The sequence below is a fragment of the Ilyonectria robusta genome (assembly GCF_021365365.1).
Source record: "Ilyonectria robusta strain PMI_751 chromosome Unknown BGZ61scaffold_2, whole genome shotgun sequence".
Classification (NCBI taxonomy): Eukaryota; Fungi; Ascomycota; class Sordariomycetes; order Hypocreales; family Nectriaceae; genus Ilyonectria; species Ilyonectria robusta.
Genome location: NW_025764436.1, coordinates 2,222,079 through 2,244,287, shown reverse-complemented (window position 1 = coordinate 2,244,287; position 22,209 = coordinate 2,222,079). Strand labels below are relative to the sequence as shown.

General features: G+C 50.6%; 10 protein-coding genes across 10 annotated transcripts; 6 read left to right on the top strand and 4 right to left on the bottom strand.

The window, feature by feature from the left end:
• Positions 1-479: 479 nt before the first annotated feature.
• Positions 480-2,240, top strand: BGZ61DRAFT_527102 (CoA ligase; the record flags this gene model as incomplete). The annotated part of the gene is made up of 2 exons (XM_046253060.1): positions 480-513; positions 589-2,240. The coding sequence occupies 2 exons, from the start codon at positions 480-482 to the stop codon at positions 2,238-2,240; spliced, it is 1,686 nt and encodes a 561-aa protein (XP_046110905.1).
• Positions 2,241-2,609: 369 nt separating this feature from the next.
• BGZ61DRAFT_502747 (acyl-CoA dehydrogenase/oxidase) lies at positions 2,610-4,440 on the top strand. The gene is made up of 5 exons (XM_046251741.1): positions 2,610-2,802; positions 2,859-3,107; positions 3,197-3,409; positions 3,488-3,805; positions 3,876-4,440. Exons 1-5 carry the CDS (start codon positions 2,722-2,724, stop codon positions 4,395-4,397), a joined length of 1,383 nt encoding a protein of 460 aa, XP_046110904.1. The 5' UTR covers positions 2,610-2,721; the 3' UTR covers positions 4,398-4,440.
• A 1,306-nt stretch (positions 4,441-5,746) lies between these two features.
• Positions 5,747-6,772, top strand: BGZ61DRAFT_472474 (uncharacterized protein; the record flags this gene model as incomplete). The annotated part of the gene is made up of 2 exons (XM_046248343.1): positions 5,747-6,622; positions 6,659-6,772. 2 exons carry the CDS (start codon positions 5,747-5,749, stop codon positions 6,770-6,772), a joined length of 990 nt encoding a protein of 329 aa, XP_046110903.1.
• A 654-nt stretch (positions 6,773-7,426) lies between these two features.
• BGZ61DRAFT_527099 (uncharacterized protein) lies at positions 7,427-8,596 on the bottom strand (the record flags this gene model as incomplete). The annotated part of the gene is made up of 1 exon (XM_046253059.1): positions 7,427-8,596. The coding sequence occupies one exon, from the start codon at positions 8,594-8,596 to the stop codon at positions 7,427-7,429; it is 1,170 nt and encodes a 389-aa protein (XP_046110902.1).
• A 1,394-nt stretch (positions 8,597-9,990) lies between these two features.
• On the bottom strand, positions 9,991-11,707 carry BGZ61DRAFT_502746 (major facilitator superfamily transporter). Its single transcript, XM_046251740.1, has 4 exons — positions 11,280-11,707; positions 10,695-11,219; positions 10,545-10,648; positions 9,991-10,494 (listed from the first exon to the last, which is right to left on the bottom strand). Exons 1-4 carry the CDS (start codon positions 11,667-11,669, stop codon positions 9,999-10,001), a joined length of 1,515 nt encoding a protein of 504 aa, XP_046110901.1. The 5' UTR covers positions 11,670-11,707; the 3' UTR covers positions 9,991-9,998.
• A 2,023-nt stretch (positions 11,708-13,730) lies between these two features.
• On the top strand, positions 13,731-14,470 carry BGZ61DRAFT_441576 (uncharacterized protein). Its single transcript, XM_046244599.1, has one exon. It carries the CDS (start codon positions 13,779-13,781, stop codon positions 14,343-14,345), a length of 567 nt encoding a protein of 188 aa, XP_046110900.1. The 5' UTR covers positions 13,731-13,778; the 3' UTR covers positions 14,346-14,470.
• Positions 14,471-15,821: 1,351 nt separating this feature from the next.
• Positions 15,822-16,379, top strand: BGZ61DRAFT_489874 (uncharacterized protein; the record flags this gene model as incomplete). The annotated part of the gene is made up of 1 exon (XM_046250266.1): positions 15,822-16,379. One exon carries the CDS (start codon positions 15,822-15,824, stop codon positions 16,377-16,379), a length of 558 nt encoding a protein of 185 aa, XP_046110899.1.
• Positions 16,380-17,345: 966 nt separating this feature from the next.
• BGZ61DRAFT_489873 (enoyl-CoA hydratase/isomerase family protein) lies at positions 17,346-18,295 on the top strand (the record flags this gene model as incomplete). The annotated part of the gene is made up of 2 exons (XM_046250265.1): positions 17,346-17,646; positions 17,706-18,295. 2 exons carry the CDS (start codon positions 17,346-17,348, stop codon positions 18,293-18,295), a joined length of 891 nt encoding a protein of 296 aa, XP_046110898.1.
• Positions 18,296-18,601: 306 nt separating this feature from the next.
• Positions 18,602-19,444, bottom strand: BGZ61DRAFT_527094 (uncharacterized protein; the record flags this gene model as incomplete). Its single annotated transcript, XM_046253058.1, has 1 exon — positions 18,602-19,444. The coding sequence occupies one exon, from the start codon at positions 19,442-19,444 to the stop codon at positions 18,602-18,604; it is 843 nt and encodes a 280-aa protein (XP_046110897.1).
• A 551-nt stretch (positions 19,445-19,995) lies between these two features.
• Positions 19,996-20,573, bottom strand: BGZ61DRAFT_441575 (uncharacterized protein). Its single transcript, XM_046244598.1, has one exon. The coding sequence runs from the start codon at positions 20,348-20,350 to the stop codon at positions 20,018-20,020; it is 333 nt and encodes a 110-aa protein (XP_046110896.1). The 5' UTR covers positions 20,351-20,573; the 3' UTR covers positions 19,996-20,017.
• Between the last annotated feature and the right edge of the window lie 1,636 nt (positions 20,574-22,209).

The following is a 22,209-nucleotide window of genomic DNA, read 5'->3' as shown; positions in this document are numbered from 1 at the left end:
GGGATGCCAATCACCTTAGGTTTCACCTTGTCAAAGGCGAGGTTGTTCAATAAGAAGCACATTGCCTTCGGCATTCCCTCGAGGCATCAGCATCATGGGCGGTGTGTCGTATGTTGCCTGCCATAAGACCGCCAACGAGGAGCCGCCGTAAGAGAAAATATGGCTGGGTCTGTCCTTTTCTGCGGCCATTTCTACCTGAGGCCATTCAGAAACAAATTGCCTCTAATCTGAAAAAGTAGATTGGCCGCCTGGGGTGGTCACACGGAGTTGCCATGACTAACTCCCGATGCCGAGGATCTTTGCGGAAGTCAATCCCGCATCGCTGATCTCTACCCCACGATTCAAGTCGGCACGGAAGCGCCCGCACCGAACCCCTAAGTTAATGCCTATTAATATTAGCCAAATGAATTTCTCTACACTGAACCGAACCTTTGTTTAGCTTCCCATCCGTCGATAAACCAGATTAGGAGCCGTTAACTATGATTTTCAAGTCTCTGAGCCCTGACATTAATCGTGAGCGACCCGTATCCTGACATTTGCCCCTCATTCCCGTCTGCACTCAACTCCTAACTCCGCTCTGAAATCTAGTGCCCAAGAGCGTCTCACTATGGTCATGGCTGTTCGACTCCCCTCACTCGCGCTTCTCCGAGCTTCCTCAAGACAGCATCCAAGGGTTTACTGATGTCTTCACGAAGAAGCATCTGAGCTTCCACGATCTGAAAAGCCACGCTACTCACCTATCGACTGCTCTCAAGAGCTTCCACAACCTCCAGGAAGGCGACGTGGCCATCGTCTACGGCCGGAACAGCATCTGGTATCCCGTAGCCACCCTGGCCGTCGCGCGCATCGGTGCCATTGCCTGTGGCGTGTCTCCAGAGTATAATGTCGAGGAACTGTCCCACAGCTTACGTGTGAGCGAAGCAAAGATCATCTTCACGACCCCAGACTTGGCAGACACGGCATATGCCGCCGCTGAGAACTTGAATATCCACAAGGAAAATATCATTCTTCTCGATGGCCAAGGCGACGGCATTCGGAGCATCCCGACGCTGATTTCCAAAGCCCAGGCCCTTGGCAAGGCCGCGGAAGCACCTTTGTACGAAATACCGCACGGAAAATCGAATTCCGACGTGTGTGCCTTTCTATGTTTCAGCAGTGGCACCACTGGGCTTGCAAAGGCCGTCATGATTTCCCACGGGAATATCATCGCCCAGTGCCTGCAGGTACAGGCAATTACCCCATCTGACCACACCAAGATCCTGGCCGCACTGCCATTCTACCATATCACGGGGATAGTGCATCAGCTGCATTTTCCCATTTCGACCAATGCCCACGTTTATGTGCTCCCGACATTCACCCTGGATACGCTGCTCTCGGCGGTCGCAGAATACAAGGTGAAGGAGCTGCTGATGGTACCACCCATCCTGATCCGTCTGGTTCGGGATGAAGCTATCGTGTCTAAATATGACCTCTCGCACATAGTTCGGTTCTCCTCTGGCGCTGCGCCTCTATCGAAGGAGATCCTCACCCTTCTAGAGAAAAGGTTCCCCGGCACTGGCTTTAAGCAGGGCTACGGCATGACCGAGTCATGTTCGGTCATCACCGTTCACCCACCTTCTAAGTATGCCTACAAGTATGCCGATAAAGTGGGCACGATTGTTGGATCCACAGAAGTGCGAATTGTTGACCCGGACACACAAAAGGATTGCGGCGTAGGTGAAGCTGGAGAGATTTGGGCGCGAGGGCCGCAGGTGGCCATGGGCTACTTGAACAATCCCGGGGCAACTGCCGAGACGTTTGGCGAAGACGGGTTCTTACATACGGGCGACATTGGAAAAATTGACGAGGAAGGGTTCCTCTCTATAACGGACAGGATAAAGGAGATGATCAAGGTCAAAGGCATTGGTGTCGCACCCGCAGAGCTCGAGAACCTCCTCCTCGGACATGCCTCCGTCAGCGACGTTGCAGTTTGCGGCATTCCCGACAATCGCGCTGGAGAGAGGCCAAAAGCGTATGTAGTGCTAAAGCCGTCGCACGCATCTTCGCCGGGGGAAACAGGGCTCGCATTGATCAAGTACGTCAAGGACAAAAAGGCAAGATACAAGGCCATTGTGGAGGTTGAGATGGTCCAAGAGATACCCAAGAGCGCGGCAGGTAAGATTCTCCGACGAAAGCTCCGGGAGGCGTCGAGCAACGGGAATGTAGTTGTTCGGGATGAGCCTACCAGGGCGAAGTTGTGAGATTTACACGGTTGTCAATTAAGTTAGTCTAGACAGCCATAAACTCGAGCTCAACATTTTAAATATCGTTTGCTTCCAGTTCTATCTCATTTGACATGACGTCGGAATTCAGCGTATCGATGTCTTCCCCGCAGCGAGGTTGCATCCCCTGGTGCCAGTACTCCTCATGTTTGGACAATTCCGTACTTAGAACCCCCGCAATCCTAAAATAGCGAAGCTCGGGTTTGAGAAGGCGAGCCGAGGCACGGAGTGAAACCCGATCATTCTTGACTTAGTCATGACGTTTAGCGAGCTACTGCAGTAAATGACAGTGGCAGTATTAAAGTTCCTACACCCCGCGCTTCCGGTTGCTTTTATTGACTAGAAGACCATCACTCATCCATCATATATATCCCTTATCCACGCAGAGCAGCTCTATTTGTGTTTACCGCTGTATTTATCCCTCCCTCTTCCATTGCAGCTCTCACCTTACTCCTACGCCATGGAGCTATCCGCCTCTGCCAGGATCCCCGCTCTTGTTGTTGACAAGGTCAGCAAACGAGCCCTGGAGCAGCTTGACCAGGTACTGTATCTCTCGCGGTATCCTGCAAATGGACCCAATCTCATTCGTATATATAGGTCGAGAAATTCGTCCAAGAGCGATGTCTTCCAGCCGATGCCATCTTCTCCAAGCAGCTTGGAACCGACCCCAAAGTCCGCTTTTCCACCGTGCCCAAGATCCTGGACGTCTTGAAGGTGGAGGCGCGTCAGCAGGGGCTATGGAACTTGTTTTTGGCCAAGGGCCACTATGCCGAAGGCGGCGGGTACACCAATCTTGAATACGCCCTGATGGCCGAGCAATTGGGACAGAGCTATATTGCGAGCGAGGTAATGCACTCTGACCTGCTTCTCGCTTGAGAACGCTAGGTTAAAGAACAACTAAGAAAAACACACGGCGCTAACATGTCGACTCCCAGGCAATGAACTGCTCCGCTCCTGATACTGGGAACATGGAGGTCCTTGCCAAATTTGGCAACGCCGCCCAGAAGGCGAAATGGCTCGCGCCCTTGCTCGATGGCAAAATTCGGTCGGCGTTCCTCATGACTGAGCCTGACGTGGCGTCCAGCGATGCCAGGAACATCGAGTTTCAGATGACCAAGGATGGTAATGACTACATCCTGAATGGCAGTGTAAGAGACCCTCCCCACCGTGATCGCGCGGATTCGTTTCTCTCCAAGATTCAGCTAACACATCTGCTTCCTGTCTAGAAATGGTGGAGCAGCGGAGCAGGCGATCCGCGATGCGAAGTATACATCGTCATGGGCAAGACGGATGCCGAAAATCCGAATCCCCATCACCAACAGTCGGTGATTCTTGTCCCTGCTCGTACACCTGGAATCACCGTTCATCGTATGCTGTCCGTTTTTGGCTACGACGACGCGCCCCACGGACATGGCCACATCACGTTTGAGAATGTCCGCATTCCGGCGGAAAACATGGTCCTCGGCGAGGGCAGGGGTTTCGAGATTATTCAGGGCCGCCTTGGTCCAGGACGAATTCATCACACGATGCGATGCATTGGCGCCGTAAGACATCCCGCCTATCCTTGGTTTGACTTTGGTGTTGAGAAACTGACCGTGGAAACATCTCATCTAGGCCGAGCGCGCCCTCGACTTGGTCATTGCACGTATCCACGAGCCGAAAAAGAAGCCCTTCGGCAAGATGCTTCACGAGTACGGCTCCGTCCTGACCAAGGTCGCCCAGGCCCGTGTTGACATCGACGCATCTCGGCTGATCGTACTCAACGCGGCGCTCAAGATCGACAACGGCAACGCCAAGCTGGCCTTGAGGGAAATCGCCGAAGCCAAGATCCTCGTGCCCCAGATCCTGGGTCGCATCATCGACTTTGCTATCCAGGTTTACGGTGGTGCCGGCGTCAGCCAAGACACGCCGCTGGCGTACATGTGGGCCAACGCGAGGACCATGAGAATCGTCGACGGGCCGGATGAAGTCCACCTGCTGCAGATGGGGAGACTCGAGGCTCGCCGGGCCCAGGCTGTGCGGGAGCGACTGGAGAAGATCAAGACACTGGAGAAGACGCTCGCTGAGCAGTACAAGGTGCAACTGACGGATCCTCTCAGCATGGGGTGGACGTCTGAGACCAAGCCCAAATTGTAACCGGAACCACCCTTGCAATGACATGCTTTAGACCTACTTGAATAGATTTCCCTTACTATTAGTAATAGGGAAATTCCCATCTTAAATTGCTGTCAGGTGTATCCCCGAAGAGATGGAGTCCTGCCATGAAAACACTCCCTTGCCAACAATAACTTGTCTGTAGTTTGGCGATGCTCTTCATTATACCCCAAATGGAGGTAGTTTGTTATGTTGTTCATTGTCATCTTGGCTTAAGAGGGGAGCTTTATTTTCGAAACTGGTCGGCGACAGTATCTGTCACCTTGGCTTTGTTCATTTTAGCATGGGTTGTATTCGTGGAGATAGCGGTCCAGGCAAGTGAGGATATGTGGCAGTTATTCTCGGTTGCTATCAACGTCGGTTTTGCTTCAGAGGCTGGAAATGGTAAATATTTCTATGATAGATGTGCTGGCAGTGCGACGAGGACATCGATTGTGCATAGCTGATCATGCACTTTTGTCACCGTGTGGTTCTAGACTTTGTTAGGCCATTGCAGCCCTAATTTCCAGGGCGTGTGGCCCTGAATTCTCGCGTAGTGAAGACCTGAAGGTCAGCGCACAATGACTGCATTTCGGTGGAAATGTGGCATCAAACTCAGAGCATGATTTTAGCCATTAAAAAGAATGATAATCGTAATCGCGCTCCTGAAAGTGCTGCGAACCGTCGCTTGAAATGAATATCAATGCCATGAAGGTCCAACCCAAACCGAGTGAGCTGGGATTGTAGTACGGGACTGTTGCTTTCGCGGTCCTGAAAAACCTAGCTGGGGCCAGCATCAAGTTCAACCAGACGGCTTTACTTCGTCGCAGCCAACAATAGGACTCCGAAGGTTGGACTTGAACAAGAAATTGTGAAGAAGTGTTCAATGGATGTGCATGGAGACCCATCTGTTCGCCGCGATTGCTATTTCGTAGGATCCATACCTGTTGTGAGAACAATGGCCGATCCTTTGTTGAACCAAACCTGAAACTAAAGCAATGAGGATTTTCGGTGGGCTTATTGCACCTGCTTGTTTAAGCTTTGTTACATTGGTATTCCCTGAACAATGCCCTACTGTTTCACGAAAACAAACGTGTCTGCTTGAACAAGGGATTTTACTCAACCGTTTTGTCAGTAAAATTTCCCAGGCAGTATATCATGAAGCGTGTAACCTTGCCCAACAATTCAGACAGAGAATCAGTACCCCGGACCGTGAATCAACACTCTGGACCGAGAATCCACAGCTCACGAAGGCAATCAGCACCCCAGACAGAGAAGTCAGCACCCCTCGCAGAGAGTTAGCACTTCACACAAAGAAATCAAGTCAATCAAACATCGTACAAGTTTCCAGCATGTGTTTGTGCGTTATCACCCACCAGACCAAGTGCGAGACTCGCCGTCCTGTCGTTGTCAACGTCGACAGTGACTATACTATTTTCCACCCTTATGAACGACCTCCACCATGTCGCCACCAACAAATCATGTCTGAACAGCCGCGTTGCCCTTCCCATGGAGCTTGCTGCACCAATCGCAAATGGAGAATTTGCTGTGCTACCGGCGAGAACCCCAAATGCGATAGGTGGGAGATGCTCCACATGGTCATTTCCGGCTATCACGAACGAACGATGCTCTCCGGACTAGCGAAGCAGCAACATCTATCAATCAAATCCATGATATCCACAAAAGCTCCCGATTGCTACAGAAAGCTCAGGCACAAGTTCTTCGAGACTGGAGCTGCGGTTGCACATTGGGCTCATGCAGCCAACAAGCTCGGAAACCTCATATACGATGACTCTGTATCCGAAGATAGCAAAGACATAGCTCGGGGTCGTTTCGAAATGGTTTTTGAAGAATGGCAGCGCCATGTTGAATCCTTAGATAACCTAACGAGTCTATGGGATTCGAACGCCGACATTGGCATGATGGAGGCTTGTGCTTCAAACAGACTCGAGTTGCACCCATACGCCTGGTATTATCAGGCTGTACCTACGCTAGGTTCTGAGCATACTCTCACGCCTACCCAGTGGCTTCAAGCCTTTAAGCAAGGTGGTGTGCATCGACAACAATCAGCTACTCCGGTCGAAGACCCGTCAGCATACTGTGATGAGGATATACCATTCGCGGTGCTTCCTATCCAGCCCATTGAGAATTGTTGGGCTGGGCAACCCCCGCCAGTGTTCAAGACGATAGACTGGACGGGACCTCCTACTAGAAGGGCAAGCCTCCCCGTGAGTCCAAATTCAACGCTTGATAATTCGTCACAGCCACAGGTTGCTGAAAATGCCAGTGTCCCTATTCCGGATAACGGGAAGAAGCGAAAGCAGGCTGAGACTCCCGCGGGCGAGAAGACGACTCGATCTCGGTCGAGGAAGATTTAATGAACAACGTAAGGTTTGGCCGGAGATCTGGGATAATTAGAGACCCAAACAGGGTAACGGGCGTTCAGGTACAGACAGCGATGTTGTTCAACCAAAGATGCAGAATAGATATGAAGGTAGTATCCGGGGAATTCAATAGTAGAAGGAGAAAATTCTATTTAGTAACTATTCTTCTTTTAGTTTTACTCAATATTATCAGATCGATCAAACCTACGCTGTACTTGCAAAGAACAGGAGCTCATACTGAGCAGCGCAACCAGTCCAGAAGATACAATAGCTTGATAGTAAGTGGTTTGCGGCACACTGACTGACATTTTCCTGAACTTTTTCATGTAGCCCTTCTATTGAAACCTGAGCCTGGGCCTTAGCAACTGTAACATGTACAACGAAAACGCAGTAATTGCAAGCATCAGGTTCATTCATCGAGGGATTCATAAATTATAATAAACTAGGTCTAGCTGGTCTAAAGAAATCCTACATCTCAATCGGAGTATCCCAAAGTGGGGATATGGAATCTATGAACTCAGCTAACAATCTAATTAATCACTCTGGGTCGTCAGTCTCTATCTATCATATGCCATAACAGTCGTACCAATCCCCACACCCTGCTCTCTAGGCTACTCTAATGCCGAGAATCATCACAATTCAGTTAATCTAATCCCAAAGACAGGGCCAATGGCATGCATCCCGTGTCAACTGCCATAGTCGTCGGATCTGACCATCCCTTTCTTCCTCTGTCTCGGAGTATGGCTTAACCTCCTCCCACGCGTGGTACGACTCATTCGGTACAATCCCCTCCTCTCCCGGCCGGACGACCCATATATGCGCCACTAACTCCGGCAATGTACGTCGAGCTTCCCAGCTTGCTGTCAGAAGTCCTTCAATATCGGCAAAGGCCAACGGGGTAAATTCAACCCGCATCGTATCCGTGAAGTAGCGGAATCCGGCCCAGTTGCCCCCCACCGAGGTCTCATTCATTGAGTAGCCCATATGGCCGATGCGAGGCATGGCGGACAATGTTAACGCCCCTCCCATCGAGTTGCCATCTTCATCAAATTCAGGCTCAATAAGGCCTGCACGGAAGTCCTGGCGCCATTGAGCAACTTCTTCGCTCAAGGTCCAGCCCCTCATGTTGGTAGCCTGGTGCAAGGGGTAAAAATTCTCCAACGGCCACTTGATCCCAGTGTCTCCTGGGATCCCTTTCTGCTCGAAGTACCTGGCAGCCTGATCCAGGGAATCGGGATCTTGGGTGCAATTCCGGTACCATTGGAAGCCCCGATCCGCCCCGATAACCTGCGGTTCAAGCATTTGACACCCATCGATCCAGAGGCGTTCGCTATGCTCGGATAAAACAGTGTACTCTCGAATGTTGTCAAAGCCAAAGATCTCGAGTTCCCCCAATGGCTCCGTAGTGTAGTCAATGTCTCTGGCCATAGTAAGATGTTCAAAAACAGAGGCAATCTTCTGTAATCGTCCACTGCCATCGCCGTCACCCAGGCCGAGTGGGGGCATACCATCTTCGATAAAAACAACGTCATGAATGAGATTGATCTGGACTGACTGGTGCGACTGGCCATTGTCGTAGTCGACGAGCCAACACCCATCTTTTTGGACAGTGACGCGAGATTCGGCATTTACCTGGGATATATCCAAGGCATCGCCTCGTTGGACATCTTGAGGGGTCTTGTCAACGAAGAATGTGTGAATTGTCGGTGGCGTCCCCGCTTTCCAAATTTGCTGGCGTATCTCCGGGGGCAGGTCGTGGAATCCGATGCAACGGGGGGCTCCCCCTGGGGAGAGACCCTGATTGCGCTGTCCACTCATGTTGGTGGTTGATGTGATAGTCCGTCTCGGGAAATTGGGCCAGCCCCAAGTCGGACACTTTCGGTTGGGAGTTATGTGTGAGTGCAAGTTGGAAGGTTAGGAAGTGATGAAGAGCGCGGCCAGGACGGTTGTTTTAAAGAATTCAAAATAGGCATCCATTCAACCATTCAGGGAATCATCAGGGCATGTTCACATCAACAGCTAGGCAAGAGACTGGAGCAGAAGATGGCAGGTAACAAACATTGTCTTCAGACCTAAAACACACAGCATGTTCACAAAGACAAAAGGCTGTTCTACAAGGAACAGTGGGTCGAGTTCCAATGTTACATAATAACGATTTCTTATACGCGAGTTATCCGGGCCTCTTGATGGAGTGCGCATGTCATTTTTGGCGTGATACGAGGAACAAAGAACACTTATCCAGAGTAGCATTTCATTGCCGTTTTTCCCGACGTGACAAAATACAGAACAGTGAGGAAAGCATAGCCGATTTATGTAAGTCAGTGAGTGTTCAATTCACTATTCGCGCTGGGCAGAACCTAGAGCCTCATCCATCCCTGCGGTCAGGACATGTGATGGTGTGGCCAGAAAGAGAGAGACAAGGTGGTATTGGCACAATTGTCTGGGGTTCCACGAGAGAGAATAGGATTCTCTAGCGCTATACGAATAGCGCGCAACGCTGCAATTTTTAGCCTTGATCCTTCCGCCAAAGGAGGTCAAGGTTAGGTTCCCTTTCCCGGCTGCCATTCCCACCGCGTCAGCGCGCGGCGACAGATGCCTTCTTACCCTCTGACATATGCATTTGCCATTGATTTGATGATAACAAGATAATCGCCATATATGCTTGTCTTCAATCAATTGCCGCCCAATATGACAAAGGCATTTAAGCAAGCTCTCAGTAGCTTAGCCGCCCTAGCCGAAACCCCGTATTCAACAGAGACCCATCCGACAGTCGGTTGAGGCGATCGCAATGATGCACCGACAAGCAAGAAGGTGGATATTCTGGCTACGACAACTACATGTTAGAGCAAATTGTTCAAGAGGTCAGTGGAGCTGGCAATTAGGAACTTGTTTAGGGGGCAACTGACATTATGGGTGCGATGCTGCTCGAAATCAAGCTAAAACACTCCGCTGTCATGGAGGAGTTTGAAGCATCTCCAAGCGCGCTCAAGTATGGGACTCTCGAGCTGGAAAAGTCTATGTCGGGGTTTTATGTGAAGAAGTCGACTGAGTTTTACCGTAATGGGCAAAGATACGAGTCTTAGTTTTCAGATATGGCGAAAGGAAAGCAACGAGCGTGAGAGGAACAAAGTGTAAATTACTGATCACATTTGCTAAATTTGTGTTTTGGAGATCTCGAATATGACTAGCGACGAGTTTCCAGTCTAAATCGTGCAAGCGTTCAGTAAACGTACTTGAAGTATTTGTTTTCCAAATCCGTTTCATCCAGCAAACCTCGCTCCCAAGCTCGGTCCTCGATTGCCCGTGCATGGAACTCTGCCCTTGATCTGTTTCTGAGCCACAGCAAGACCCAAATGCCAGTGAGACACATCACCTGGACAGCTAGACAGAAGAACATCATTCCCACACCAAGTGGATAGAGCGGTGCCTGGCCAGTTTTGAAGAAGAACGGCCCGACAAAGTTCCCTATACAGTATCCGATAAGAAGCATGGCGTTGGTAGTGATTTTCTTAGTGTGACCAGCGGTGTTGGCGATAGCAACAGACATGCTTAGCGTTCCAGCTGCTGTATAGCAAAAGGTTACCCATAGGCATGCTAACCGGCCATATGAATTATCCTGAGACAGGAGCCGCAGTCCCAACAGGCCGACAAGAAATGGAATCATCGCAATTAGCATGATAAGTATTCTGCAGTTGGCATATCGGGTCGCAAAATGACTAAGGTCTTATTAGCGCAGGCTTTAAGAAGGGATGAATGTGTGACATACCAGGCCAAGAGGCATGCAACCAACTGCACGGCCCCGGAGGGCATTTGAAGAAGCGTGGTTCTAAGTGTGCTGAAGCCTGCTCCTTTGATAATGAGGCCTTGGAACTTTGGGGTGTTAGCAGTGTAATATTAATGCTGACGGTAAACTTACGGCGGACAATCCTCCGTTTGGCGAGTTGCTAGTCACAGCAAACAAGAAAATCAACCAAGTCTTGAGATCCAGCATAGCCTCCCGGAATTGTTTTGCTTTGAACTGCTTATTCTCAATTCCGGTTCCATTGTCCTTGACGCGTCCGACAACGAGACTTCGTTCCTTTTGGGTGAGAAACTTTGCCCTCATGGGCGGCCCAGGGAGGACAACCCAGCAGAAAGTTCCCCACGCGACAGTTATGGAGCCCCAGATGATGAAGAGAAGCCTCCACGACGAGAGAGATGTTTTGGCGTGACCAATACCGAAGCTGGCGATGCCGGCAAGAATGTAACCGACACCCGACGAACCAATCCATATCCCGAATCTAAACGGCTGTTCCGAACGGGTGTAGTACATACTGAATAGTAACATCGTTCCGGGCTGGATTGCCGCCTCAAACACACCGAGCAGCGTTCGCACCGCAGAAATACTAGCGAAGGATTGCACGGCGCCGTGACACATTAACACAACCCCCCAAAGAATAACCTAAGATAATTAGCCACACCAGATTCAAAGATTAGGAATCGACTCTGGGCATTGACTTACAGTAGCTGACATGACGTGGTTGATTTGCAAACGCTGCAGAAGTAAATTGCTAGGAAATTCCGATACCATGTAGCCGAGGTAGAAGATGGCGCTGACCCATGAGTAATCCGTCCCTTGAAGATTGATCTCTTCACGCACCCCAAACACTGCAGCATAGCTGAGGGTGTTTTTGTCAATTGCTTGAAGGGCATATGTGATGCACAGAATGGGCATCAACCGCAGATCAATCTTCCATCTCAATGCTTTAGCCTCCTCTTCGGTGAGCTCATTGTCGAGCGCCTCGCGATGCAGATTGAGGGCTTCATAGGTTGAAACATCGTTGATGATGACACCTTTCAGGGAGCTCGCTTCAAGCGGAGCTGGCTTTTCTGTTGACTTTTCTTGGTCCATCGTGGAGAAAAAAAGGACGCTTGAGGTGTCTCCAAAAGTGTAGATCAGATTGATAAGATATAGATTTGAGCCCGGCCACACCCGCGCCTTTTAAGGATCAAGGATCGCTGGCACTAACTTCTCCTCTAAAACCGGGTCTTCCATATTATTCGCCAACCTATCTTCCCCCGTGGGGGTGGTGAAAAAAAAAACACGCACTACAACCGCAGATCAGGTAACGAGTTTGGAAATTCATACATAGCCGGCGGGTAACAAGGCAGGGATCATCACCATTAATACAGGCCTCGTTTGGTTTGCGGGATGTGGCCGCTGACGCCTGATAAGTTGAGTGGATACTAAGTAACCCACACGTTGCGTTAATCAAGTTCATATTTGCCGCGGATTGCGAACCCTTCCGAAAACACCTCGTGATATTTGCATATGGTAGGATTTAAGTCTAAAAAGAGTCTAATGCTACCCACACTCCCGCCGGGTGCTACTCCGCACCATGTCATAAGACGGCTGTCTCCGATAAACGGCCGAAGTTCGTTCAACCTGTCTACCGCTTTATCAATCATTCCATATTGATCAGCAAGTCAAAAGAGTCTTGGCGTATGTCTCTTATCAATGCATACTACGACCTTCCACAACAAGCGAGGGTATGGTTCGTTGGGGAGGAAAGTACACGGCAGTGGAGGTTTATGACGGGAAAATACTGCCATCCTGGGTCACCTTATTGCTACGCCGTAGCTCAAAGGCAGTAGTTGAGAGGGACGCGGGGCACAAAAGAGTTATAGAGAAGGGAAATACCGCGTGGGGTGTGTCGTGTCAAGGTCTAGATTATTGTGGCCCGGGCCAGTATGTGCAGGGAGGTCGAGCGGCATGAAAGAGCAGAACTGGGGTCTCGGGTATGCGACCCTTACGACTTGCCTCATGCAGGCGAGCCGAGTGCGATTCACTCTGACGAAGTCGGCCAAGATCTCGATTCCATTTTAATGGTCGAGGCAAATAGAGGTGACCGGGCCCTTAATATCTCAACTTCTTTCCTGTATGTCGATTAAGAACCATTGTACCATTGCCATTTGTCTTGACCCGTTCTTCAATTTCCAACGTGAAATCGCTGCTTCACTCAGGCCCTATGGTCACCGCATTCGTACTCTCTAGAACCTGCGTACTCTCCAGAACCGGCATAGTGAGCCTGAGTTCCCGGTGGCACCAGTTGCGAATCTCAGTGCTAATAAAAGAGTCAACGTCAGCGGGCTCGAAAGTGATGGTGATTCCAATATCCTCTGCTGGGGAGTAATAAATTGAAGAGCGTACGGTCAATTTCCGTAGATAATCGATCCCAAGCTCTGCTGGGAGCTGGGAAATGCCGGTACCGGCAATCTGAGACCCATGCCGATGACGGCAATTGGAAGGAGTGGATCTCGCTTTGGTTGCATTGTGGGTGATGTCTTGTCGGCGAGAATGGTTTGAGGAGGTTGGAGTCAGGGACAAAGAGATTGTTGAAAATTCCAGCAAAAGCCAAACATTTCAGGAGAGCTATTTGGCATGTGTAAAACCCCAATTGAATGCGCTCGGCAGTCTGGACCGCACATCTGTGGGTACTTGTGCGGGTGAGACATGCCAATGCACAGGTGTTACGTTGCTTTAGATGTTCCGATCCGAAGCACCAGCTCTGGTCCTATCCCCACGTACTCCCGATCGTGGAAAAATAACCAAAAAGCCGTGATGCCGGGTAGAGTTGAGCATAGCTCTGTCTCGGAAATCCCGTCTTAAGGGAGAACAAAAACGATAGATTTCGCAACCACTGGAATCCAGCACCCTTGATAGCAGTTTTCCACCAAAAGCATCTCCATTCTGGTTGCGGTCATGCATAATCCGACTTTGACCTAGTTCGCACCAGTGAGGCTATCCCGTCTCGGACGACCGATTTCGCGTGTCCAGGCTAAGGCAATAATCCACCTGACGATGCGGCCTTCATGAGTTGTGCTGTCTCATCTGAAAATATCACAGATGTATTGAATAAATACCAATGTGTCCCCTCCTGTAGATGAATCCTTCGCTCTCTACCTCCGCAGAGTTCGATTATCGGAGCTCACCACGCTACATTGTCATCGTTGGTCCACCATGCAGTTCAAGTTCTTGTTCATCGTCGCCGCTGCGACCGCCGTCCTCGCAGCGCCCCTCCTCATGATTCCTGATCTCGGGCTCGCTGCTATTGCAGATGACTGGCCAATGAACTCCCTCAATCAAATTCGGATAGCAGCCATTCACTTTAACAAGACCGTGGCGGAGTGGAACGGCGGGTATCTCGGCGCCATCTCTATCGTCATGCAGTCACGCGAGCTCGTCAATACAATTGGAGCTGCTAGCGCAAGCATTGCGCCGTCCATCGTTGCCAGAACATCCAACGCCATATCTCTTGACCAAGACGCACTCGAAATCGCGCTGCACCTTGTCAGGGACGTTGGCTCGGCGATCGACACCGCCATTGACGCCAAACCGAAGCATGACGCACTTCCAACACTAAGCAAACCTATCGTTGTGAACATTTTTAAGAATCTACGGACTGCAGCATCTGAATTGGGCGGGGTATTGGGCCCTTTGACCACGGGCGAGCGAGTAGGAGAAGCCCACACGATTGTTAAACAGATTGATGACCACTTGGTAAGGGGCCTTGCGGTCTACGCATAGAGGATCTGCTTTGGGATTGGAATAAATAAAAGTACTACTGCCAAAATGGCGATTGAGAGTGTCATAATGTGGTTGTATCAGGATGTAGACGACCTGATGAATTTATCGCTGTATTTGCAAACATCCGGTAGCATTCGGCCTTCCTAGACTGTCTCCCCGCTTGTGGCACTGGATGTGCCAAGCAGGGATGGTTTATTGATGAGAATATTCTTCTGATCACCGGGCCTCAATTGCAGGGTGCCGAGATGCCATGGGCCCACTATGCGAAGTCAATGATGAGCCTTGCATGGATATAGCTCTGACCAATTATGGGGGATACAAAATGGTAGGTAGCTTGGCAGATATATGGCGTAATAAAAAAACTTCAAACCATGGTAGACATAACTAGAGATGAAGAAGAGGGAAAAGATGACCATGGTGAGCAACAAAATTGCAAGGTTGAGTTGGGGGCGGGCTGACGTTGAACTCACTGTCTCCTAGAATGACTGGCGATTGGCCGGAGGAAGCTCATCTCGTCAACCGATTTTGAGAATAGGCCCAGTTTGTGCCGTAATTGAGATGGCTAGCTTATCGGGACTATCTATGGATTTATTGTAGGGCTAGAACTGGTGTAGGTCCATTTCTTACCTCGCTCTCGACACATTTAGCGAGCAAAGGCCAAGTGTGAAAATTCAGTCTTGAGATGACGGAGGAATGTGAAAGCAATATTTCTTTGGCGTTATAACAGGCCTAATTTTATCCCAGTTGGCATATAGGCAAGCATGACTATCGACAACGCAATCTTAGTACACATCCCGGTCCCATCACTTACTAGCAAAGGTCCCGTCATATCCCTAATTGTGTGGCGTGCGGCAACCCATGGTTGGCAGATTATCTTGAGTGGGAAGGAGATGCTAAAAATATTTAGTCCTAGTCCCGTTCGAGACATCACCTACAACCCAAAGTCCCCAGATTTAGAGATCTGGTCGTCCTACATGATTGCGCAGCAATTTCGGGGGCGCAGCGCTTGGTGCTAGCCTGAGCCACGCTGACCGCCACACCAAAATATCTTGCACACAGTAAGCTCCCAAGCCCAGCTAATGCTGACAGGCCCAATCACGGAGCGCCGGGAAATAACTACATCGGGGCAAGAGGTGCTGACTTGAGCCGGCGACGTGCTCGGAGGCGCACTAGTCAGACGCCAGGCTTAGGATGCCGATGAGGAAAGCGTGGCAAGGCTGGAGCCGTAAGCTAGGGAGTACCGGATGGTTGCACTCCGGGGGCTGAGGTGATTTGTGATGGGCCATCTATAGAACCTCACCCTGGGGCGACCAAATTGAATTGCCTATATAACAAGAAGGCATGTCGAGTCAAATGGAAAGTTCATCATCACCATCATCCCAACAACCGCAACACTCTCCTCTAAACGACATCATCCTAGCTTGGCACTACTCTCTCACTTTTGTGTCCCAGTACCCACCAAAACTACCATTCAAAATGTTCTCTTTCAAGGCCGTCTCTGCTGCTCTCCTCTTGGCTGCTAGCGTCTCTGCTGCACCCACTCCTACCACCTACGACTACCCAGACGGCACCGTCGAGCTCACCGGCGTTACCCACTCGGTCGTCGCCGGTCTGGGTGGTCTCCGCTTCGATCCCGACAATGTTGTGGCCGAGGTGGGCGATATTGTCGAGTGGCACTTCCTCAAGGTGAACCACTCTATCGCCGAATCCAGCTTCGCCGAGCCCTGCAAGCCCCTCGCCGATGGCACCGGCTTCTTCTCCGGTTTCAACTTCTTCACCCAGGAAGGCCAGGCTCCCGATGTCTTCCAGATTGTGGTTGTCGACGACGCTCCTATCTGGTACTACTGCCCTCAGACGAACGGCAACCACTGCCAGATGGGCATGGCCGGTGTTATCAACCAGAACTTCGACAACCAGGACTTCAGCCTGCGTCGCTACAAGGAGGTTGCTGCTACTACTGGTACCTCGATCGTCCCTCCCTATGAGCAGGGCGGCGATGTCATCCCCAACCCTAACCCTAACGGTGGCTTCTAAGCGCCTACTTTGATTTTGGTGCAACTCGAAATGATAAAGGCGAATGTTTTACTTTCCTTCGTTATGGCATAGCAATGCGAATAGATTATTGGGAAAATCGGCGGCTGGGACCTGGGATTGCATTTAGGGCGTACTTGACTGGCTTCACCATTCATTTGACATTAAAATTTACTACCAGAAATAAGAACATTAGAATCTTACTCGAAGTCCATCGATATTCTTCTAATTTCCTGCTTTGCATGTGGCTCTGCTCTCCTGAGGCGGCGGTCCGGCACAGACGAATTCGCAGCGGAGGGCGGAGTTTTTCGAGCCTGGAGGCTGAGGCGAATTCTGGGCTGCAGCGTAAACGCCTGCGCATAGCGCACGGGAAGAATCATTGTTGCAGCAAATGCTTATAGAGTACCAAGACCCATAATAACGACCAGTTCGTATCTTTATGTGCGTCCACACAGATATTCTGGATGCTTATTCAGACCGGCTGCGGAGAGCGAAGCGCGAAGCACGAAGAGCGAGGCGCGGAGCTCGGAGTGCGGAGTGCGGACTTGGTAAAAACTTTAACAGCGGACGTTTCAACAGCCCACGCAAACCAAGATTGTTCTCTTTTCCAGTTCCTGCAATCTGTAATTTATAAGCGCACGGATTAAATATTCCCACCGGCCTCCTCCGTCGGGGGAATTACCACACTGGCCGCTCTGAGAGGTCTACAGCTATGGCACAACCCACTATGAGGCATCCCAGCGTGGCACGTTTTTGGCGTGGACGAGCCTTCAATTTCGATGCTAGACTGAATAGAACCACAGCGGTCGGAGGTGTTTTATAATCGTCAATTATCTGGCACTTGTTAATCAATGCAATGAATGTCAAATGGCCATATATACTCTCTGAGACCCGAGAGTTTGAATGCTTCACCCGCCTATCAACCATCAATCACCTTCTCACAACCAGCAATCTACCCACTTCACCACCATGATCTCTTCACGCCTTCTCAACTTGGCTTTGGCCACCACTCTTTTCCCTGCGACCCTTGCCCTGCAGCTCCTGGAGTACAAGGCACTGAAAACGTCACTTGTCTCAAACGTTCTGACCGTTACCTTCCACAACCCAGACTCTCCCATCAACTTGTGGAACCAGGACACTCAGGACGGTATCACCGACTTGGTCGAGCGACTCCAGCACGACAACGAAACCAAGGTGGTGATTTTCAACAGCGATGTCCCGCGCTTCTTCACCGCCCATCTCGATCTCTCTATGCCCAGCGTAGCCGAACGTACGTGTCGAAGCGAAACGCCTTGAATCCATTGTCCACGTCCACTAACAACTCTCTAGCTACTTTCGCAGCGACATTCGCGACGCTCATGTACAACCTCACGACCCTGCGCCAAGTCACCATCGGCGCCGTGGAGGGACGAGCTCGGGGAGCAGGAAACGAATTCCTCGTGGCTCTGGACATGCGCTTTGCGACAAAGAGCGACACCTTTTTCGGCCAGCCAGAAGTCGGCACCGGCCTGTTCCCAGGCGGCGGCGGCAGCCAGTTTCTCCCCGGGCTGATCGGCCGCGGACGCGCTATGGAGTACATCCTCAGCTCCAACGACATCACAGCGGCCGACGCGGAAAAGATCGGCTGGATCAACAAGGCCTTTGACTCTTCGGCCGACATGTACACCTACATTGACCAGCTGACGTCTAGGCTCCGGTTGTTCCCCCTGACGGCGCTGTATGGAGCCAAGAAGTCCATCAACCGCGCTTCGGCCCCGAGCTACGAGGATGTGCTCGCGGATGGGATCGCGTTCCGTGAGCAGCTGGCGGATCCCCTTGCACAAGCGGCAGCGCGGCGGTCAGCCGCTCTGCTCAGCAATCAGTCGCAATTCGATGTAGAACTCAATCTTCCGGCTGTGCTACCCGCACTTTACCAGTAAAGTGTAGCATGCCATCAATGGAGGTGTAAGTAATTAGGCTCAGGCAATTGGAAGAATGGTGTGTTTCAATTCAATATATATACATATTAAGAGTTAATTTGTTTCGTGATTAACTATCAGGTGACGAAAATTAAAGTCCACGTACTAGTGAACACATATCTGTCTGTCGTATGATAACTCGTGGGAAGAAACACGTCGGTCTAAGCTATTCGAATTACAGCGTAGTCAAATGGACCCTCGGTACAAGTCCACCACGTCTCGCACCTGTGGAAGGGGGATAAAAAGAAGCCCCGACTAACTATGGACTTAATCATCATCGCAACGGCATGGATACTTGGCCCACTTGTCAACCACGCCGTCCCACTCGGACATGACTGCCCATTGCATATCGCCAGCAACTCGGTCAAGGGGCAACTGGCGTGTCTCGTTGTCTTTCAGAATGTAGGAGAGATCCTGACCCAGGCTGCACATCTTCCTGGCCCAGTCGTCGTGAAACAAGGCCCCAATGGCGGTCGCTTCCTCTAAACCGAGTTCCTGGCGATGGTCCAACTCACCGTGGGCGCTCAACGGCATCAGCGCGGCCAAGCCAATGTGACCACCGCAAAGCAAGAACGACTTTTTCCCCATCAGCGTGTGGTACTTCACCATGTCGTTGTCGCACCCAGAGCTCTCCATCATGCTGGAGAAGTCTTCAGCTGCGCGCACTGGGTCCTCGGAACGGTCCAGCTCCATCGCTTGGAACAGAGAGATCTCGTAAAGCCTTGTGATGAGACTGGACACCAGCTCTTGATCTTCGAGGCGCCGGATACTCTGAGCCAGCTCGACCATGCAGACCATTGAGGCCATTCCAGCGTCCGTTCCAGCATCCGTCCCAGCATCATTCTCGTCAATCGTTCCGTCGTCCGTTCCTACGATCGTTTCATCATCCGTTCCTGCGATCGTTTCGTCATCCTTTCCAGCACCCTCCACATCTCCAATGGGCAGAACCAGCGCCGCCCCAGAAGGCCGTTGCTCGGTTCGGGCGATCTTTGCGAGTTTGATCAGCTGGGTTAGACCCCTGCGACTTCGCATCGTAGCGAAGAATGTGAGGCCCTGTCGGCTGAGGGGGGCGAGTTTCCACTCCTCCGGGAGTGTCATGCGAGCATCCATTGCCTAGATGATTGCCCGAGCCTTCTCCTCTTGTTGCGCCAAATCCGCTTTCTGGTGCGTATCTGCGTGGTGTGCGTGCTCCGTGGCGGCTCGAGGAGGTGTCGTCTGTTCGCCACTTCCTGCCCAGTGTTGTGTTAGCGATCTGCTGGCCGAGTGCCGGGATACATGAGGTTGACTTGCCTGGTTCATCGGAATGGGGAGGCATGATGGCAGTTCCACTGTTGGCAGGGCGAGAATACGCCAAGATGTGATGTCACGGTGGAAGGCGGGTGAAGGCAGCCAAGTGAAAACTCGGATTGTGTTGGAGGTTGTAAGAATCAAGTCAGAGTTAAGTGGGAAGCCAGTCAGTGCTTCCATTGCTCTTGTTAGCCGTAGTGAATCACAGATTAGATGCACGTGTTTTCTCGCTCCTGCCGAGTACAGTTGTTTAACTTGCTTAGGTGCGATTGCGTGGCTTGTTTGGTGGCTAGTTTGCGTGGCTTGATTCTATCACGGAAGCTGTTTCCATCGTCATCACTTCCTCCCCACAGGACTTCGGCCTGGCCTGCAACGTACTAACGCACACTGTTCCTACTACCACTTCTCAAACACAACACCCTGCTCAGCAAATGCCTTGGTTATTCTTGCTAAACACCTCTTGTTCATATCAGATCCATTGTGCAATTGGTAATAGATTGATTGCAGGTCTGGGCAGCAACTCCTAATCTGAGGTGCCAGGACCATCAAGTCGTCGCCATACGTCTCAGAGTCAAGTCGTATCAGTGCAAGCGTCTTGAGCGCTCGGGGAAGCAGTTTAACAAAAAACTGCGTCGTTTCTGCATTGTAGTTCTCTTCTTCACTCGAAACCTTTCGCCACAGGCTGCGGCCATCAAGCACCAAGTGCTCTAGCGCTTCGAGCATAGTCATGGAAGTGATTAGGCCAGGAGGAAATCCTGTTGTCGAGTAGTGGAAAATCTGCCAGTCCCAAAAACTGAGCCTCAGATCCGTAAGCTGTTTCTTGAACGGTTCAAGGGCGTCCACTGCTTGTTGCGGAGTGCACAGGTCGGCGTCAGGGTCGCCATTGCAGAAATTGAAGTTGAAGAAGAAATCCTTCAAGCTGGGAAAGCCCTGTAGCAAGTCCTTCAGTTCCTGGCCTGTGAATCTGACAAACATGAGAACGAGTTCTGTGACGTTTTCAAACCGCACACCAGCCACGCCTCCCCGGGTATTATCTATCCGAAGTGAGGTGAGGTTCGGGGCGAAATCAGCTAGCGGACGGATTTCTCGTGCCGTCGCTAGGTGGTCTATGCGGACATTTCTGAGACGAGGCAACAACGAGCCATCTCGTTTCGAGTTTGACGCTGACATGAGAACTTGAAGGACGCTTCCCTCGTCTGATACATGGTATTGAAGGCTTTCGAGGTTGGGTGTGTGGGCCGCGATCATCTCCGTCAGGAATTGAAGAATTTCTCCGTCTTCTCCTTCGTATCTAATGATGTTCCAGGGCTCAGTTCTTGTAGACGGTCGGTCAGGGCGTTGAAGTACCGATTCGGGAACTGGAATGCCGAGAAGATTTGCTGCCTTGACGAAAATTTCGACGTTCTCTTGGGAAAGCATTGGGTTTCCGTGGTGTGTAAAATCAATGTCCTGAACCATTGACGCGATTGTTGGATTGGTGATCATCGTACGCAGAAGACTCGAGAGACTGCTTTGAGACGACTCCTCTTCGTCGGAAACAAACACCGGAGTAAGCTCTCTAAATATATCAGGGAGGACAAATGCCCGGAGGCGCTTAGAAACTCGAGACAAAGATAACAAACTCGGCTTCCGTTCTTCTTCAACAAGAGGCGCACATATTTGGCCAAGAACCTCCAGCGGCATGTTGTCCAAATGCGCTTGACCCATGTTGAGATAGATGTTTGCTTGGAGGTATTAGCTGAGATAATGAATAGCCGTCTACCAGGAAGCTTCATCCAGTAGACTGCAAACTTATAGTCAATAGTGTCTAGGATGACGTTTTGCTCCCTCCTGGATTAAAAAATCAGATTCCATTCACCATGAAGGTGAGCTAGTGCTGACGTGTCCTCATTTCCATGCTTTTAGACGTGCTTGGCACGAAAGTGTGGGCTGATAATACCACGTACAAATAGGGTAACCCCGCCCTTTCTCATGGTTTCCATTGTTGCCTGGGTCTTTGGCCCCAAAATGCGGCAAGAGCTGAGAAATGCCGTCAGTGCAAATTCAGTGACGACCACAACGGACTACCTATTAACTTAACACAAAGCTACCCTCCGCTCAAAGCATTGCGTGATCTTTAATATCAGAAATATGCCAATCTTGTCAGTAAATGTTCTCCATGCATTTCTCTTCAATCTCTGGTTTCATGGATTGAACTTCCTCCTTGACCATAGATTAACTCCAAGAAACCAGAATACAATGGGAATCGGAATTGCCGTGCTTATTTTGTCTTCTTTAATCCAAATGACTTCATCATCTTGGTTCATAAACATGTCTGAAGGACCATCAGTTTCTAAAATAGTTGCTAATTATTGCATGTGGCCTAAAAATTCAAGGCATTTTTCTGTTCCCGATTTTCCACAAGTCACCAAACAAGCACGTACGGCGGTCAAGGTTTCCGACAAAGAGTCAAAAAGGTCTGAGGGACTGATAATTTGGTAGATGGTAAGCTATCCAGCTAGCATTGCTGTTTGAGGATACTATCTCGCCTGGAGAAGACCGGAGGCTACTTCGCCAAGTTGCACAATGGGCTAGCGGGTGCGAGAGGA